Source organism: Panthera uncia (assembly GCF_023721935.1).
Source record: "Panthera uncia isolate 11264 chromosome A3 unlocalized genomic scaffold, Puncia_PCG_1.0 HiC_scaffold_11, whole genome shotgun sequence".
Lineage (NCBI taxonomy): Eukaryota > Metazoa > Chordata > Mammalia > Carnivora > Felidae > Panthera > Panthera uncia.
The window spans coordinates 10,902,721-10,921,051 of record NW_026057578.1 but is presented as its reverse complement, the minus strand read 5'-3'; the positions used below and the strand labels follow the sequence as shown (position 1 = coordinate 10,921,051).

Here is an 18,331-nt window from a genome sequence, read left to right as displayed (position 1 = left end):
CGGGTGGTGGAGGGACGCTGCTGCAGGGTGCAGCATCCCAAAGCGGACGAGGGGCGGGGACGGCGGGAACCGAGCAGCCCCACCCCACTCCTGCAGCCCGCTGGGCCGCGCAGCACACCCCCGCGCCGGGCGCGCTCTCGCCGGGACTGGGCGATCGGGCGCGTGCCTGCGCTTGCGCAAAAGGCCCACCCGCCCCAGCTCCTCTCCAGGTGCGCTCGCGCTTCCGGCCGGCCTTCCCGAGGCGGAAACGCCGGAGCCCGCGCATGCGCTTTATGGATGTCCTGCTAGGTCCGGGGAGGAGGCCCAAAGCTTCAGGTGATCCCGCCCCTCCCTCGCAGCGCGGGGCCAATCGCAGGGCGGTGGGCGGGATTTTCGAGAAGGCGGTCCGCCCACGCGCTTCGCGAGGCGGGTATCGATTGGTTGGCGGCGCGGGCGCAGGTGCGCGCTTCCTATTGGGTGTGGGCGGAGCGCGAGCCGCCGAGGCTTCTGCGGCGACTGCAGGTGAGCGCGCTCACGCGCCTCCGCTCCGGCCAGGCTCGGGTGCGCGCGCGCGCGGGCGTGCGGGGGAGGCGGCCGAGAGCGAGACTGCGGCGCCTGTCGCCTCTGCTCCGCCCCCTCCTCCTCCTTCTCCGCCGTCGCGGCCGCCGCCGAGGCCCGGAGGGAGGGAGTCGCGTCCCCGCCCGCCGCGCCGCCAGTCGGGCCCTTGGTCTCGCCGCGTGAGGAGCCAGCCGAGCGGAGCTCTGCGCGGAGACCCGGGCCGCGGCCGCCCCCTCTGCAGGTGCCTGTGAGGAAGCGCCCGGGCCGCAGCCGCGTCCCCAGCCCGCCGGCCGCGCACTCGCTCCCTGCGCTCCCGAGGGGCGGCCCGGCCGGAGGAGGCCGCCGCGGGGCCCGGCCTCAGCATGAACCGCAGTCACCGGCACGGAGCGGGCAGCGGCTGCCTGGGCACCATGGAGGTGAAGAGCAAGGTGCGCGGGGCCGGGCTGGGCGGAGCCGCCGGCCGATGGGGGCCAGGGGAAGGGGGGTGGCCGGGGCGGCCTGAGGGGGCTGCCCGTTGTCTGCAACCGCGGGGGGGTGGGGGGTGCGGCAGTGCGATTTGGAGGCAGGAGGTAGCGGAGAGAAAACTTGGTGAGAAGGGGGCGAAGGTGGGGCTTGGGTTTGCCCCTAGCCCAGGTGGGAAGACCAGTGGAGCACTTAATGTCGTTCCTTAAATCTCATTCCTGTGCGGGGATGGGAGCGCTGGGTGGTAGGAAATCTTTGGGGGGGGGGAATTCTAGCTCCTGGTCTGTGAGTCCAAAGTATTTGGAACCCGCGGGGCCACAAAGTGTTACCCCTTTCTGCGGTTCAAGGGTGCATCGAGTTGGTGAAAGGGAGAGCCCAGTGAAGTCAAGAGCCCTTTTAAAGTTAGCTTTGCTTCCTGCTAGGGATTTTTCCAGCACTAACTTTGGTAGGCGTTTAATCTACAAAATTAACACTATCACCTTTCGTTTGAGTAGCACTTTACAGTTTGAGGCTGGATGCGCTTTTCATTCCATCGTGCTACCTTTTCACATCAAGTGTTTTCATTCCTGACCGAGCGGTATGCCCGTCTGCTGAGGATTCCATCCCTGTCCACTGAATTCCTGAATCGCAAGGCTCCCTGAGCAGGGTAGTCTGTAGGGATTAGTTAGAGCATGCTTTCCAAAAGGGGGTTTTGAGCTGGAACCTGGAGGTGTTGGGCAACCACATTTTCAAGCAAAACCATTTCCATGAGTTGAAGAGTCAAAAAGAGCTTAATCTAGTTTGCTTCTCGGAGAAAACAGAGGGCTCAGAAAGATGATGACTTCGCCAAGCTCTGCTTTCATGACAAAACCCGAAAGCCTTTTTACAGAGTAACTTCTACGCTCCATAGAATACAGATGTTTATGAGAACGTTTAAAATAGAGTTGAGAAAACCAAAACGCGGGTACAAGCCTGGGAGAACAGTACAGCACGTATCCACTTAAAAAATAATGAAACGTCATTGAATGTAAGACTACTTAGGGCAAATACAAAATCAGGGAGCCTGTGGATAGAATGGTTTTATTGTCTAGAGTTGATAAGCAGAGTTGTGTAGGTTGCTGTAACTGAGATCCTGACATCAAGAATATTGGCATGAATTTTTTGTAACCTCATTTAACGATGCTGTTTGTGACTTAACTTGTGTATCAGGATAGGCACTAGTTGCAAAAACCGTTGTTTAATAGGGACAGAAATGCAATTACGGCAGTTTAAGGAATACACTCTTCCCTGTGTCCTCCATGGAACTGTCATAGCAAATTGGAGGGACATGCTTAAGCTAAGGGTTAAGATGACTCCAGATACACAGACATTTTTCCTGAGCTGCATAGGGGCAGTAGTGGTTCTGTGCCCAGTGGTTGAACTTTCTCAGGCATTTCTGTTATAAATCTAGGTTGCGCCTGTGGGAGTTGAGGTTAAGAAAAGAAAAACACTTATGATATTGCATAATTTTAAAATTCAGTTTGTGGTCCTAATCTTGGTAGCAAGTCTTTAATTTTTTTATCCTAGGAAAAATGAGTCGAGATTCTACGTGCACTGATAAATACAGTGAAGTGGTAATTTATCTCTTGGACTAGAAACCTGGAGCATTTGGGGACTGGAATTTCAGGCTTTCTGCCCCTTCTCTGCTGTCAGCTGATCTGTGAATCTTTCCCACACTTATGTCTGCTACATGTTACCTATTTGACCTGCCAGGCTGCCCTGTTAGTGAACCTCCTCTCTTAACTAGAGTCAAGGCGCTCTGAGAACCCGCACCAAGTGAAGTGTGGCTCCATCATTGTTCTAGCTGTCGATGAATAGACACAGCATTAGGTCCTGTTTTTAATGTGTCTGTGACACCTTGTGTTTTAAATAGATATTGTTGACACACTTATTTTCAGTGGATTAAATTAAACACTTGTCCTCCTTATCATTTAAAAAATATTTGGACAGATGTTTGAAACAGTATTTCCCTTTGTCACTGCTTTGGTGATATCAGAGCTTTTTACAAAACTGATCCTCAAGAGGTTGCAGCCAGGACCAGGTGATGTGCAGATCCACGTTTGGGAATCTCTTTTACTTCTGCGTAGAAAACAGTGTGTCAACTTCATTATCTTTGCGGACCTAGGAAAGTTCTTAATCAGTATTGAAGGGGGTATCCTTTAATAACCTTGGGACAGCTCCTGAGCTGTACATTTTCTGATTGTTATTCGTGGGCAGACAGTATCAAAATTAACTTTGCTTTTCTCGGATGTACCAACAGATGCTGAGAGAAGGTGTCCATTCTCCCAGGGGAGAAGGCCAAATTCTGTGTGGCCAGGACAGAGTAGACTGGGCTAAAAAAGGGTTATAAATGGTTCACATAGTGGATAGTTGTTGAGTGGGTCTTGATTTTCTCTCTTAGTATTTTTCTTCACGTAGTCAAACGTTCTCTTGGTCCTGTTTTTCTGCAAGAAGCATAACAGTTTCTCTTGTTTGGTTTTGTTTTCTGCTAACATTTGCAAAAGGGCACAGCTGCCGTGAAGCCATACAGCTTTTCATTGTTTTTATCCTAACATTTAAGGAAGAGAAAAAATGTTAAGCAGAAGCTTTTCACCCAAAAGCTTTAGCAAAAGCAAAGACATTGGAGCCCTGAAATGTTCAGTTGTTAGATGTTACTCTTATACATGTACCAGGAGAAGTGATAACCCTGGCATGAATCAGAAAACACTAGCAACTCTGCCTTATGATACCAGAATAAAGAAAATGGAGGAGAAACAGATTTTGATAACATCGTAAGACTAGCTCTGATATGAAGGGTGTTGCCCAGTTTTTATTTACCTTGAAACATGAAGGTGTGACTAAACTTTTTGAGAGTTTTAGGTATGAGTCACCTTATATTCTTGACAAATGCTGGTGTTTGTGTTTCAAGAATGTGTTTTGGAAACTTTTTAAATTATTTATTAGAGGTAAGAGTCAGCTTTAGGGAGTTTTTAACTTAATTTAAAACTAGTGAGCAGTGTGGGTATTAGTAAGCAGATGAACTTCTTAAATACAATAAGGACAGTGACTTCAGATATCCCATAGGTCCTTGGGAAGATGAATTGACACATTTGTAACCTCTCAAATTATTCTGACGGTGACTTTCTCTGCATGATGCTTAAGGCTGTGTTAGCATTACATTACATTAGAATACATTAATATTTCTTGTTAATAGTAGATATTTAGAGGAAAAATAAGTTCAGTGGTAGAACATATTTGGCAAACATTTGTTTAAAATTGAAAAAAAAAATCAACTGTAGGACTGAACTGAGTCTGTAATATCCGGTCTCCACAGTGATTCCTTAAGAGTGTGATTATAGTTACATAGCATTTCTAGACTTCTGTGGCCAGGACACTTTTTGAGGAAGGCTGATGAACCTTTCCTGGGTTTCCACATTGAGGAAGGGAGTCCCATATTAAGTCATAGATTCTGTTTATCAGGGACTAGATGAAGCCAGTCCTTAGTGTTCAATAACAGCCACTTTAATCATCTGGCATTTGGAGAGCAGAGATGTGATTCTAGAGTAGGGAAACATACCCGAAAATCAGAATTGTGAAGGTAAATATTGGGTCTGATAGAGGTGTTTCTTTGATCCCTTAAGACCTTGCTGATGTCATTGTCCTCTTTACCCACTAATTGGTGAGCTCCTGCTCCCAGCCCATCTATAGGGCTCAGCACTGTGCCAAGCACATAACCACTTCTTGTGTTAGTTATGTGGGTGGTTGTAGGATATACATTTTATGTATTAATAAAGCTTCTTTTTTCCAGCATTATCATAGGGAAGATACTCCTTATCTCTAGACCTATTTCTTATATACCTCTATTTGTGTGGTAGCTTAATGCCAAGAAACTCAAAGCTCCTTTTCTATATGTTGCTGTTAATTCTTGCCACTTCCTGCGAAGTCATAATCCCTTTTATAAGGGAAGAAACTTAGGTACTTTTTGCTAATGACCAAAATAAAGACTTGGGCGCATCTTTGTTACCACACGGCCTGAGTGGGGAGAGTACTGCCGGTCGAGATCTGGGCTCCAGACCGGTTTGAGCTGAGTCACCGTTGCAGGACAGTCCCCAGTGAGGCCTGCGTACCCCAGGGGTTGAAGTGAGCCTGCATCTCCTGAAGGGAGTGCCCCTCAGAGATGCAGCGGTGAGAAGGCACATTCCTGTGCCTTTCTTATGCTGTTTTATCTCCAGATTGTGAGGGTTCCAAGGACTGTCACTGCCACTATCTTGTTTATTAAGGGAAGTACCGTGCCTGTTAATTTTCCTGTGGCGTGCATTTTCAAATTGGGTCCTGTTACTTATTTTGTTTTTAATTAATGTGTTCATTGTATTTATAGTTTGGAGCGGAATTTCGTCGGTTTTCACTGGAAAGATCCAAACCTGGAAAATTTGAGGAGTTTTATGGATTACTGCAACATGTTCATAAGATACCCAATGTTGACGTTTTAGTAGGCTATGCGGACATCCATGGAGACTTACTACCTATAAACAATGACGATAATTATCACAAAGCTGTTTCAACGGCCAATCCACTACTTAGGATTTTTATACAAAAAAAGGGTAAGTACCACTGTGTAGAAGAATTGTTTTAGAAACAGAAGTAGTTTATTTTCCTCATTGATAGGATATGCATTGAATATTCACTTTGGTGAATAGAGTTTTGTTCATTCAGAAAGATGTTTTGGAAAGGCTATGACTTTGAAATCAGAGAAACATTCTAATTTTTTTTTTTTTTTTTTTTTTTTTTGGTGGCAACGAACTCTCAGATGCTGTGTTTACTACTTAATAGATACCTGAAGGAAAGTTACTTATTTAGGATGTTTTTCACAGAAATAATGTTAGTTAGTTATCTGGAAAATTAGATAGGAAGCCATTATTTTGGAGGAATTTAAACACTGATATTAGTCTTGCAAAAGAACATTTGAAAAATCATTCTGTGGGACAAGCATTTTCAAATGTACTTTGAGTCTTAAAACTTTTTTTTTTTAAACTTTACGGCCTCCTCCGTGTCTGCCTGTCTGCACATGGGCCTGATGTGTGCGGTTTATTCCTTTGTCTTTGGTAAATGAAGAGGTTTAGAAAGCCAGTGTGACAGCAGCAAGCTCAGTCTTGGCGGGATAATGAGAGCCTTTCTATGTTTATAAACCAACCCAGAGAGCAGTTTGAGAGAATGGGTGGGGATTACCCTTGAAGGTGAAACTTTATTTCCAATCGGTTGATAAGCCTTGGACCACTCCCAGGGCTTTGGGACCGCACTGGTCTTATAGCTCTGCTTTTCTAGGTTTGGAGGAACTAAAGTCCACCGACAAACCTCCGAGGGTCACATTTACGCTGTTCACAAAATACTTAGAAGCACACATGTTAATTTTCCCAGAGACCCCAGAGATGGATTGCGTAGGAACCTAACAGTGGTGTAGTACAATTAGAGTATTAGCCTAGGAAGATTAATTTGGCTGTTGGGGATGAGATGGAGTGAGCAGCGGTCTTAGAGGAGAGGACAAGTAGCTGGCATGACGAGGCAGCCGGGAAGCTGCCCTGGTGGAGGAGGCAGGTGAGGAAAGGGGCGAATCTGGTACTTGAGAGTCACTGCTCCCCACTGCATGGTGGGGACGTGAAGAGGACTCAAACAGAATAAATAGGTTTCTGGATTTGAGTCTGATGGCTGGGACAGTGCCATAAACAAGCAGAATTTGGAAGAGGGACATTGACTTGGAAAGAAAATGGATTTGGTTTTAGAACAAAAAAGGCTTATTTGGGGGGGTGCCTGGGTGGCTCAGTTGGTCAAGCGCTGACTTCGTCTCAGGTCATGATCTTGCAGTTTGTGGGGTTAAGCCCCACGTCGGGCTCTGTGCTGACAACTCGGAGCCTGGAGCTTGTTTTGGGTTCTGTGTCTCCTTCTGTCTCTGCCCCTCCCCATTCATGCTCTGTCTGTCTGTCTCTCTCTCAAAAATAGACTAAACATTAAAAAAGGGGGGGGGGCTTATTTGGCTGATGAGTTTTAATTGTGTCATATAGGAAATTGGAAGTAGGAGACTGGAACTTATGATCGAGATCTAGAGGCTCGTCAGAGAAGATTGAAAGTCTGGAAAAGTGATCATTGAAATTCTTGAGAGTGGACATCAGGTCTCGCAGGGATGAAGACAGGAGTGGGCCCTTGTCTAGTTGTGTAGAGACTGTTGGAGAGGAAGGAACGGCAGTAGAGGAGAGAAGACAAGACATTCAAGCGGAACTTGTGTTAAGCAGAAGAAGCTGAATCATTGAGTGGTAGGCCTTCCTTGTTAGCCATTGTAATTTTCATTAAAAACTTCATTGCTGTTTGGAATGTGTATTGAAATGAGGAGTGACTATTTTTAAACTCCTGCCATCCGACAAAATTTTGTTGGATTATCCTTTTTGTTAGATTTTAGGAGTTGGATTATACCACTACGTGTGCTTATTACTGGAATAGTGACACTTAATGATTGTGGGATTAATCCTGATGTCTGGTAAGGGAGGTTATGTTCTGCTATTTGCTTTTTAAATATGTTTCTATGTGAACAAAAGTTTTCTTTGCCCTAGAAGTAAATGTCCAATATAGTGAACAGCTCTTAGAATTTGATTTAGAAATAGGCAGTGCATTCAACAGAACATTTTTGCTTTTAAAAATACAAGTGTAATTTGGGGCGCCTGGGTGGCTCAGTCGGTTGAGCGTCAGACTTCGGCTCAGGTCATGATCTCACAGCTGGTAATTTCGAGCCCCGCGTCGGGCTCTGTGCTGATAGCTTGGAACCTGGAGCCTGCTTCGGACTCTGTCTCTGTCTCTGTCTCTGTCTCTCTCTGCCCCTAACCCACTCGCATCCTGTCTCTGTCTGTCTCAAAAATAAACATTAAAATTAAAATTAAAATGCAAGTGTAATGCAAATAGGACTTAAGGAAGGCAGAAAAGTAAGCTGGTCGAGTCATTCCTGCTTCATAACCCCCCTTCTCCCTTCCCACTCTACCCAGAATAACATCCTTCCTGCCTTGGACTTTACAACGTCATCTTTCTCTGTTCCCCTACTCCCTCATCACAGCCCACCAGGCTGGCTTGCTTTCTGGCTCAGATTTGGAAAGCTTGTTGCTCTCTCTGTGTTTCTGCTGTTCTTTTCCCCTTTTCCTTGCTCCTCCCATGGCTCCCTCCTCATCATTCAGATCTTAACACACATAACTTTCTTCTAGGGGTCTCTTTGGACCACCCTAGCCAAAGCCCCCTGACCCTCCCACCTTTATCAGACCTGAAGTCACCTTATGTAAGGGCAAGTTAGTTATCTTTACTGTCTGTCTTACAGACTTGCTCATTGCCCTGTGATTCACGGTGATACTTTTTTTTCTTTTAAAGATCAACAGATGCGTAAGTAGAAAGCTGATTTTATGTAAATGATAATCAGCATTAAAGTCAGGAAACTAATATAAAGCATGACATTACGTATAGTAACATTTCACTGCTTAATTACAACACATTTTCTGTTTTCTTGGCTTGTTGATCCCAGTTTAGGAATCGTTAGGGCAGCAATTACATTTGATATGGTACCAAGTGATTTTAAAAAACAAACTTCAGAACCATTTAAAATTTTAAAACCGTGTCTTTTACGGTACATCTTTAATTGAAAATCTGATGCTTCTACTAAGAGTTTCTTTGAATTGAAAGGTCACAGTTGAATGCATAAACTATCGTTACATATCTTGAAAGGTTTTATGTTTTATAATAATTTGTTGTTAGAAGAAAGACCCCATCTCTAGGGCTATTATCATCCGAAGCAGAACCAAAAGAAGATAAAGTCTCTGGTATCTTAAAAGTTGTATTCACAGAGAAGATTGCCAGATCTTTTGTCAACCCCCTTCCCCTGTTGGAGTTTAAAAGCTTCGCAGCTCGCATGACAGGCAGCCAAGTCTGGGATCTGTTGTGGTGCTCAGACTCCTCCCCAGATCTGATCAGAATATCCACACCACAACTTCGTGGTCTATTACCATCAGTTTTTGTATGATCTCAGACAAATGCATTTTTATCTTGGATTTATTCAGAAGAGTTTGCTGGAAACACTAGAAAGGCTTCCCTTTACACACTCTCTCACTTAAGACATGGTCTTGTGGCCCAGACACCTGGTCAGGCACCCCATTCATCTCTTAAAACTGTGCACTCGACATTATTCTGCAGATGGGCTTTAAGACTCCATTTCAGTGAATCAGGGTTTGACTTAAAAATGCTCTAAAGGATATGCATTTTAATTGTAAATTGTAAAAAATGGTTTAAAGGTGTGGCCCAAGAAATAAGGTCAAATAAAATAAAAAGAAGAAATTGTGACACGAGTTGCTCACGACAGAAACCTGGGTGTCACCTTTGACACATGCCTCTCTTTTGCTCAGGCACCGAGCCTGTTAGTATTAAAACTGTTCTAATTATTTTTCACGTTCGTTTCCCCATCAGCACTACCTCTGCTCCAGGCCAGGGGCCATCCAAAATCACTTCACGGCTCCCCGTTTTCTCCCTCAGGGCCATTCTCCAGTTTACAGCCTGGGTGAGCTTAGTAGAAAAACCCAAACCTTTGGTTTTCTTCCCATTGCCCTTAGGCTGAAGTCCATAATCCTTAACAACCCCCCCCCCCCCCAGGCCCTGTTTGTCTACAGGGCCCCTGCTGCCTCTAACTGGGCTCTTGGCTCCTTCTCCTCCCCTCCCCCCCTCTCTGTATTGGACTTCTTCGTCTGCCCCATCCAGCCCTTCTCTATATTCGTTGGATCCTGTGCCTGGAACATTCTTCCCTCCCTTCTACCTGATTAGCTACTGGCTTCTTTTCCAGTCTCAGCACAAACCTCACTTCCCTGGAGAAGCCTTGTGTCTCCCTGCAAACCAGGCCAGGCTCCTACGTGCAAACCACACTTCTTGGCTCCTTCTAATAACCTAATTGTTTGAAATTCGGGTTGCCGGCCCCTCTTGTGGAGTCCCCTCTTGTGGAGTCCCCTCTTGTGGAGTGCAAGCACCACGAGAACAAGCCCCCACCTTCTCTTGGTCGCGGGATCGGCCTGGCTACATCCTAGTGCAGCTTCGGTTTGGTGATTGGTTTGCTTATATTAGGAAGTGAAGGGATTTGCATACTTTGAATGTTGCTTTAGGTGATATTTAATCCTTTTAAAGCTGCCAGATTTAGTTCATTTAACCATTTTGGATTAGAACAAAGGTTGGCAAACAAGGCTTGCTGGCTGTTTTTGTAAATAAAGTTTTCTTAGACCACGGCCACACTCATTCCTTTACGTACTGATCGTGGCTTTTGCAGCAGCGACTATATGACCTGCAACACCTAAAATACTTACTCCAGAGCTCTTTTGGGGAAAAGTTTGTCGACCCTGGAGGAGGATAATTTCAGAAATTAACTTCCTTCCCTGTCTTCTCATCGAACTTCAGATGGGTCATCGTGAACTTTCTTGATTACTGTGAACTGTTACTGTGTTTACTCTACAGGGGTGCTGATGGGGTTTATAGGAGGGTTTGGGTTTTTTTATCCCCCAGATTTGCTTTAACACCGTAGGCTTTTATTTCGTGTATCTGTGCCTGCCCTAGGTCACTAGTGGACCCTTACCCCCTGTTCTGAATCTGTGACTCACGACTCCATGTCCGTTAAGGAATGAGACAGCCAGGCCTTTCGGAATTAACTGTTGCAAGAGTAAGAGGTCCCGGGGAGTGGCTGCAAGGCTCCTCTCTTAAGTAAAGCACAGGAACTTTCTGTAAGGAAGGGAGACCCGCAGTTTGGCTCCTGGCAGGCATTCCAAGTGGATCCGTGATGATCGCAGTTAGCTGACGCTGTGGCTGAGAGACGGGCTTGGGATAAGGGAGGTGTTGAGCCTGTATCATGTACTGTTGCATAAGCCCGGGTTTTTACGGCGTGGGGGGCGGGGAGGTTGCTGTGAACCAAGTTTGCAAACTTTCCATCGCATTCTGAGTTCAGTGCTTTGATACACAGACTCAGGTAGAAAATGAACTCCCGGTTCCCAGTGGACAGTCACCTTTACACTTTAAACTAACACTCTGCACCCTGGCTTCCTGCCAAAATATTTCTTTTCCCAGTGGCTAGAAACTGATTAGCTAGATGGGAGAACAAAGGTGCCTTTGTACTGGGGCATATTGCTTTTGAGAATTTAGCAGAGAGCATTCAAACAGTCTGGATGCAATGCCAAATTATGCAGATTTAGGATTGTTTTTTCTTTTTTGGGGGGAGGGCGGGGGTCAGGTTTCCCATGTAGGCAACTTAATTTTGTTCCAGTGTGTACAGTGTGGAATTTTCCTTATAAATATTATGTAGGTTTTTTAAATTGATTGTTTTAAAATGAAAAGATACTTTTGGGAAAATACATTCAGTAGAAGACTGTTGTTGATAGTCTTTGCCAAGTGTTGCCAAAAAGATTCTTGTGTCACTGGGTTAATTTCCAAAGCCAAATTATAAATAAATTTGTCTCTGTAGGAACATAGTATGCATATTTTATAAATGAAGACAGAATTTGCCCCAGGGGGAAAAAATGCCAAAAATTAAGGTACCCCTGGTCTTGTACATTTATCTGCAACTAGCCTTTTTTTTTTTTTTAATGTTTGTTTATTTTTGAGAGAGAGACAGACAGGATCTGAAGCGCGTTCTGCACTGACATCAGAGAGCCCGGTGTGGGGCTCGACCTCATGAACTGCAAGATCATGACCTGTGCCTGACTAAGTTGGGCGCTTAACCAACTCGCCACCCAGACGCCCCTCTGCAGCTAGCTTTTAAAGAATGTTCAAGCAACATGAGAAAAAAATACCCAAGTTCTCCATATTCAGACCCACACCTGACACTTAATACTCATTATGTGAATGCGTAAGGTATTGGCCAGATAAGAAAATCCAGGTCCAGTCTTTCTCTGTATTTTGTACTCTTAATGGTTATTTTGTACCCTTGATTTCCTGGTTTATAGAGTAAAGATGGAAATATTTATCAATAGAAGGTGAGAGTGCAGGGAAAGAACGGAAGCTAAGCCCTGTACCACACAGTACAGTGATCTATTCTCTGTAGCAGGAGCTGAGGCTAAGATTTTTTAATTTCTTCTCATTGGTTATTTTTGAAACATGATTTCAAGTTTTGTACCTGTGGTCAATTTCATTTCCTTTTCTACCTCATTCTCTGATGAGATGTTTTGTTTGTAGATGCCTTCCTTCAACAGTGTGATTTAAGAATACCTATCTGGTTTTAGGCGCCCTGTTTTCCCTTAGTTTACATCAGAATTCTAGATTGCTGGCTGGAAGAATGAATTCAAGCCCGCGGATGTTATTTGGCTCAAGCTGGTTTTTGTTGTTATTTAATTGGGTATCAGCATTTAAAAATGAGAAATTTTTTACCTAAAAAAACAAGGCTCCGTGGCAAATTGGATTTGGCCACACAGATTTCTTTGGTGGAAGAAAGATGCCTGCAGCAAGGGGGCCGTGCCGCACGTTAAATGAGGCAGCAGCTCCGGGCTGCCAGGGTCCTCCCTCCCGCCGGTTGTGTCCCCGCCACCCAGACAGGTTCCTTTGCCCCCCCGTTGTTTCACACACGGTGAAGAAAAAAGTTAAAAATCTTCCACTTCAGCGTCTTTCAAAGTGGGAAAATGGGAGATGAAGAATTCCCCCCTGGAAAGCTGGAAGAGAACATTCGCAGAAGACCAAAATCCCTAAGTTCTAGGTCTATATTCCTCTTATTACATTATCATTTAATGCATATTATCTGCCCAGTCAGCCTCTCATACAGGTTCATTCTCTTGATTTACCTTGGGATTCAAAAGTGTCGCGTTTTACATCGAGGAGAATCAGAAATATGCAAACTGGAGGTTCTTAAATGAAGGGAAAATACATTTTATGTAACGCATTTGAAATGATGTTTAAGAATGGTTTGTAAGACTTACCAGAATTGTGTTTGCCCTCTTAATGCTTAATAGCCTTTGAGCTTGCTCAGATTTAACTTCAGCATTTGCTTCTTTTGTGATGTGTACTTGAGAGGGCCACCTAGTGGTTTCCTTCTGGTACAGCAGTCTTACCGCTGCACTACATTTTGATCTGATTAGAAGCTAATATTTAAATTGTTTGTGTACCAAATGCATGTGAGTTCTCCCTTCTGTAGAGATTCAACTGTAGATAAGTGGGTGTTTTTACAGTATCTCTATAATTATCGTATTTTATTTTTAAACAGAAGAAGCAGACTACAGTGCCTTTGGTACAGACACACTAATAAAGAAGAAGAATGTTTTAACCAACGTATTGCGTCCTGACAACCATAGAAAAAAGCCACATATAGTCATTAGCATGCCCCAAGACTTCAGACCCGTGTCTTCTATTATAGACGTGGATATTCTCCCAGAAACACATCGTAGGGTTCGTCTTTACAAGTACGGCACTGAGAAACCCTTAGGATTCTACATCCGGGATGGCTCCAGTGTCAGGGTAACACCTCATGGCTTAGAGAAGGTCCCAGGGATCTTTATATCCAGACTTGTCCCCGGAGGCCTGGCTCAAAGCACAGGACTGTTAGCTGTGAATGATGAAGTCTTAGAAGTCAACGGCATAGAAGTTTCAGGGAAGAGTCTTGATCAAGTAACAGACATGATGATCGCCAACAGCCGCAACCTCATCATCACGGTGAGACCAGCAAACCAGAGGAACAATGTTGTCCGGAACAGTCGGACTTCTGGCAGCTCTGGCCAGTCCACTGATAACAGCCTTCTGGGCTATTCCCAGCAGGCAGAGCCGAGCTTTGAGCCAGAGGATGAAGACAGTGATGAGGACGACATTATTATTGAAGGTAACGGAGTGCCGCAGCAGATTCCGAAAGCTGTTCCCGCTACCGAGAGCCTGGAATCACTAACGCAAATAGAACTCAATTTTGAGTCTGGACAGAATGGTTTTATTCCTTCTAATGAAGTGAGCTTAGCCCCCGTCGCAAGTGGCACAAGTACAGAAACACGTGCTCCAGATCAAAAACTCTTAGAAGAAGACGGGACGATCATAACACTATGAAACCTTTGTCTGAATGTCTTCTGAGTGAGGATGCCGTAGGGACTTGTAAATTCGGTAGTTTAAAGCATATATACCTCTGAACCAGTGACCTGGAGCAGGCATGAGAAAAATAATATTGCAAGCTTAAAATGTTATTAAAATAGTAGTTTGATAATTGTTAATACAAACTTGGGTTTGTCAGAGGTGAGTTTAAGTCTAAAAGGGGCCTTTGCTAATGAAATTATGTGCTTTTGCTATTTTGTCTACAGAGAACTGGATGTCAGGGCGCGTTCTCAGAACTACGAGAGGGCCAGATCATTTCCGTTCAAAGTGGTTGTGTATTTAACCTGCTGTGCAGAGCCCAGTTAGCTTTTTCTTTTAACTATATATTTTTTTAATTCTAATGTGAAGAAGTCCGATTCTGTCCTTTGGTACCTTGGGGACCTCAGCTCCTATGTTTCTTGTATTTTATCTTGATTTTTTAATGTCATTCCTCCGTTGCTAATTGTTACAAGTAATTTTTTCAAATGCCTTCTTTCCCCCCTAATTTCTAAGAAATCGAACCAATTGACTGTTTTTAGGAATTGCTTCCTAGGTCATAAAGCATTGAAGCCATGGTCTTGAATTAAGAAACCGTAACAGTTGTCCAGGTTAAAAGTTTGTTCATCCTTTAGCTTTCCTATTTACGAACTCATTCCATATGTGTACGACTTACGTTGTAAAAGGCAGTTCCATCAACTGGTGATACTTGAGACCCCCTTAATCTCTTCTGTCTCATTCCCATCTCATTGGAAATCATTCCTTTTGTCGTTAGTGTTTTGTTGGCGTGCTTTTATACTCTTTTCACATATTTGAGTAGTATGAATCACTTTGGATTAAAAAATGCACCCAAATTAAGAGATTTTTACACACAGGACAAACTTGTGCACTTTTTGTATGAGATACGTGGGTTTTCCTTACTGGGATTTCTAGGGACACTGCCTACACTTTATGAGAAATAATATAGTATTCACCTTGGACAGGTAGCATTTATTGCTATTAATGTTATGAGGCTATTTATTATTTTCCGATGCACCCACTTAGGACAAGTTGGAGGTAAGGCTGCTAGCTCCCAGCCCTCGCCTGATTCCACTGGACAACGTGCACAAGCACCGCTTGTATGTAGCAAGTAAGAAGACTGCGGGGCGCACACGCGTGCCCTGGGGCTTACGGAGTTTCCTCTGAGTTATTTATTATTAATTTTATGGTAAGGCTAGGACAGATGGGTACCTTTGTAGCAACTGTGTGCTATTGAAACAATGAAGAACTAAATGGCTCCGTTTTGAAGGATATTTTCTCTCTGGGAAAAACACGTGAAGAAGTCTGCATTAGATGAAGGTGGCTGGACTCAGAACACGTCATGTATGTTGCTCACGGCACCACTAAACTGACAACTGCACAACATTATGTGACACTGTACCTTTTCGTTGAAGTCACCCGAGTTCTTCCGCTTCTATACCACTATTTTTTAACGGCATTCCAGCTCTAACATTCTGTGAGTTGATACAAATTTGACTCTTGAATGGCAAAATGTTAACACATAGGTTAAATTTCATGCGTATTTTAAGCGGTGCAGGGGTTTAACATTTTAAGTAAAAATCCTTCCACACACTACCTCTCTCTCCTTTTTTTTTTTTTTAACAAAGTTTTAACATCAGAGCTTCTCTCTTGGGAAAAATACTTCAGGGCTTGACTTTTTGTACACATTTTAACTATAAAGTACAGATTTGTCTTGTATGTATTCACGAAAATGGAAATCAAAGCTGCTAGTGCTTTTTATTTTAATTATCCTGCTAAGGGCATATATGAGTGGTGTTTTAAGGTAGATTTCTCATTTAAATTATTGGTGACATAACTGATGACTAGACGTATTGTAAAGCCAGTATGGACCTTGGTTGTACACTAAAATGTCAAATCATTGGCAGTCTCAATTATTCCAGGTATACCTAATTAACAAAAATATCAGTGGACTCCACATAAAATTTTGTAGTACTAAATGTCAAGCCTAACTGTGAATTTTGTTCTGTATCTTGAGTAAATTTATGATGTTCTCATGAGCTATCAACAAAAATATATGTACTTTTGTGAACTATGAATTTTCTAATTAAATTTTACATGCAACATGATTTTTACATGAATGATACTTTGTTTAAACTATCAAATGTCAGTATTTTACTACAATTTTATTATAAAATGTACATTATCACTAAATGAACTTTGATTTTAAAAATCAAATTAGCTTTAGTTGTATATTATTTTTTACAAATAAAGATAGACTTGTATAAAGGATACTTTCTTGTTTGCAAATATATGAATAGTCCCCCAACACATATTTACCAAGCACTCACTATATAAAATGAATAGGAAGAAAAATGCTAAGCTTAATAACAGTATTCTGGCTTCCTTAACTTCTAATGTTTAAAAGATAAACACCAAATTGTATACACATTGACTGCAACCATGTCTGAGCATATGATTATAGGAAGATAGCATTTAAAATATAGCTATTCGGATTGTGTGAGACATTGTGTGTGATACTCATTCAGAGTCATCATTTGGATTGTTAGAGATTATTTGAAACAAGACAAAAGTAGTTTGTAATGGGACACTTTATCTTCTGAGATTCAAATTCACTTAGTTACGCTTTTTATTACCACCCTATATGGCACTGCCTGTACAGATTGGATTCATTCCAGTTTAAACTGGACCATGGAAGAACCCTGAGATAAATCAGACCCTCCTCCTGAGCCCTTTCTGATCCCAAATTCATCACTGTCATTAGCTTAGCTGATCATGTGTGCTAACTCTGCCAACCAGTGGGGAGTATGATCCTTCTGATTCCTTCCCTCGACTTAAAAACATTGAAAATCCTCTGAGTAAAAACTCAATAATCATATACATAGATCTCTTCACGTCATTGATTGGTACAGATCGGTACAGATCGATTTCATTCAATGTGTGATGTTTATCTCTGGGTGTCAGTGTCCATGAAACAATGGTGTGGAACTAAAATACCCCTATAACCCCCCAAAATATGACCCCAGTGCTGTTTGTTCTTAAATCCCTTCCAAGTTTCTAGTTCTGGGTCAAGAATTGAGTTTGAAGGAAAAACATAGAAGTTTGCAAGGAAAAATTAGTCCCTCTGTTCTGATTGCGTGTGTTAAGGTGCTGGAGCTAATGGTTGGCGACAACTGGTTATTTGGTTTTCCCATCTTTTGGATTGATGAAGTTTAATTGTGGGTGATGAAGCTTTGAGAGTGTGTATGTCGTGATTTGGCAGCTGAGCTCCCAAACAGAGTGCGTTACTTAGAAGACATTGAAAGTCTTGACTTTGTATTTGTGACAGTGTATCATTTAGTGATGGTGGCTGTTACCTGTGGGTAACTGGTGCCTCCTGGTTCTGGTGAGATGACGTATGTGCTACCCAAGAGCTGTAATTGGCTGCATGTCTGACTGTCTACTAGAAGGTAAATAGAAAACTAATTGGTCAGATTCAGTAACTTCAAAGTCCTAATAAGTATATAGCTTTTAGTTCCCTAAAAACCGTTAAGATTTAGATAACATTTTAAAAGATAATGTTCTTCCTAAATGTTATTTTATAAAATTTGTGTATTTTATAAATTACTATTAAAATTCAGTGGAGTTCATATTTTATTGATAATCTGTATTTAGCTTTCCCATTTTAGGAAGCTCTCTTTTGGAAATGGTATTCATTACAACACCAGTGAGTGTTCTTCATGTAATAGGAAATAATTATTTTCTACTTTATTATAATTGGTTCCTTCTAATCCCAAGGAGTGGATAACAGAGTTACTTAATACAGTGTTAGCAAAGGTAACTTCAAAAATTTTTTTTTCATTTTACGAATAATAGGTAAATTCATTCTCTGTATTTAAAAAAAAAAGCTTAAGTTCCTTTCTGGCCACTAAGCATACTTATCTATCCTATACTTTGTTATAAAAAAGGAATTCAAGCATTTAAAATAAGTGACTCGAAGGGCACCTGGGTGGCTCAGTCCGTTAAGCAGCCAACTTCAGCTCAGGTCATGATCTCATGGTTCGTGACAGCAGAGAGCCCGCTTTGGATCCTGTGTCCCCCTTGCTGCCCCTCCCCTGCTCGTGCTCTCTCTCTCTCTCAAAAACAAACATTAAAAAAAAAACCTAAGTGACTATCATTTATAATCCAGATAGGGACACGTGAGTGACTGAGTGTGCTATCAACTCTATGGACAGGGCGATCGGGGTGAACCGGAGGT

General features: G+C 43.0%; 1 protein-coding gene across 1 annotated transcript; it reads left to right on the top strand.

Annotated features, from left to right (window-relative positions):
* Positions 1-564: 564 nt before the first annotated feature.
* On the top strand, positions 565-16,386 carry PARD6B (par-6 family cell polarity regulator beta). The gene is made up of 3 exons (XM_049649874.1): positions 565-965; positions 5,375-5,597; positions 13,235-16,386. Exons 1-3 carry the CDS (start codon positions 900-902, stop codon positions 14,056-14,058), a joined length of 1,113 nt encoding a protein of 370 aa, XP_049505831.1. The 5' UTR covers positions 565-899; the 3' UTR covers positions 14,059-16,386.
* The last annotated feature ends 1,945 nt before the right edge of the window (positions 16,387-18,331 follow it).

Bases quoted from the DNA above. Each gene is read 5' to 3' on its own strand.
- PARD6B (XM_049649874.1), top strand. From the start codon at position 900: ATGAACCGCAGTCACCGGCACGGAGCGGGCAGCGGCTGCCTGGGCACC. The intron at 966-5,374 runs GTGCGCGGGGCC...TTGTATTTATAG, and splicing joins CCATGGAGGTGAAGAGCAAG to TTTGGAGCGGAATTTCGTCG. The intron at 5,598-13,234 runs GTAAGTACCACT...ATTTTTAAACAG, and splicing joins GATTTTTATACAAAAAAAGG to AAGAAGCAGACTACAGTGCC.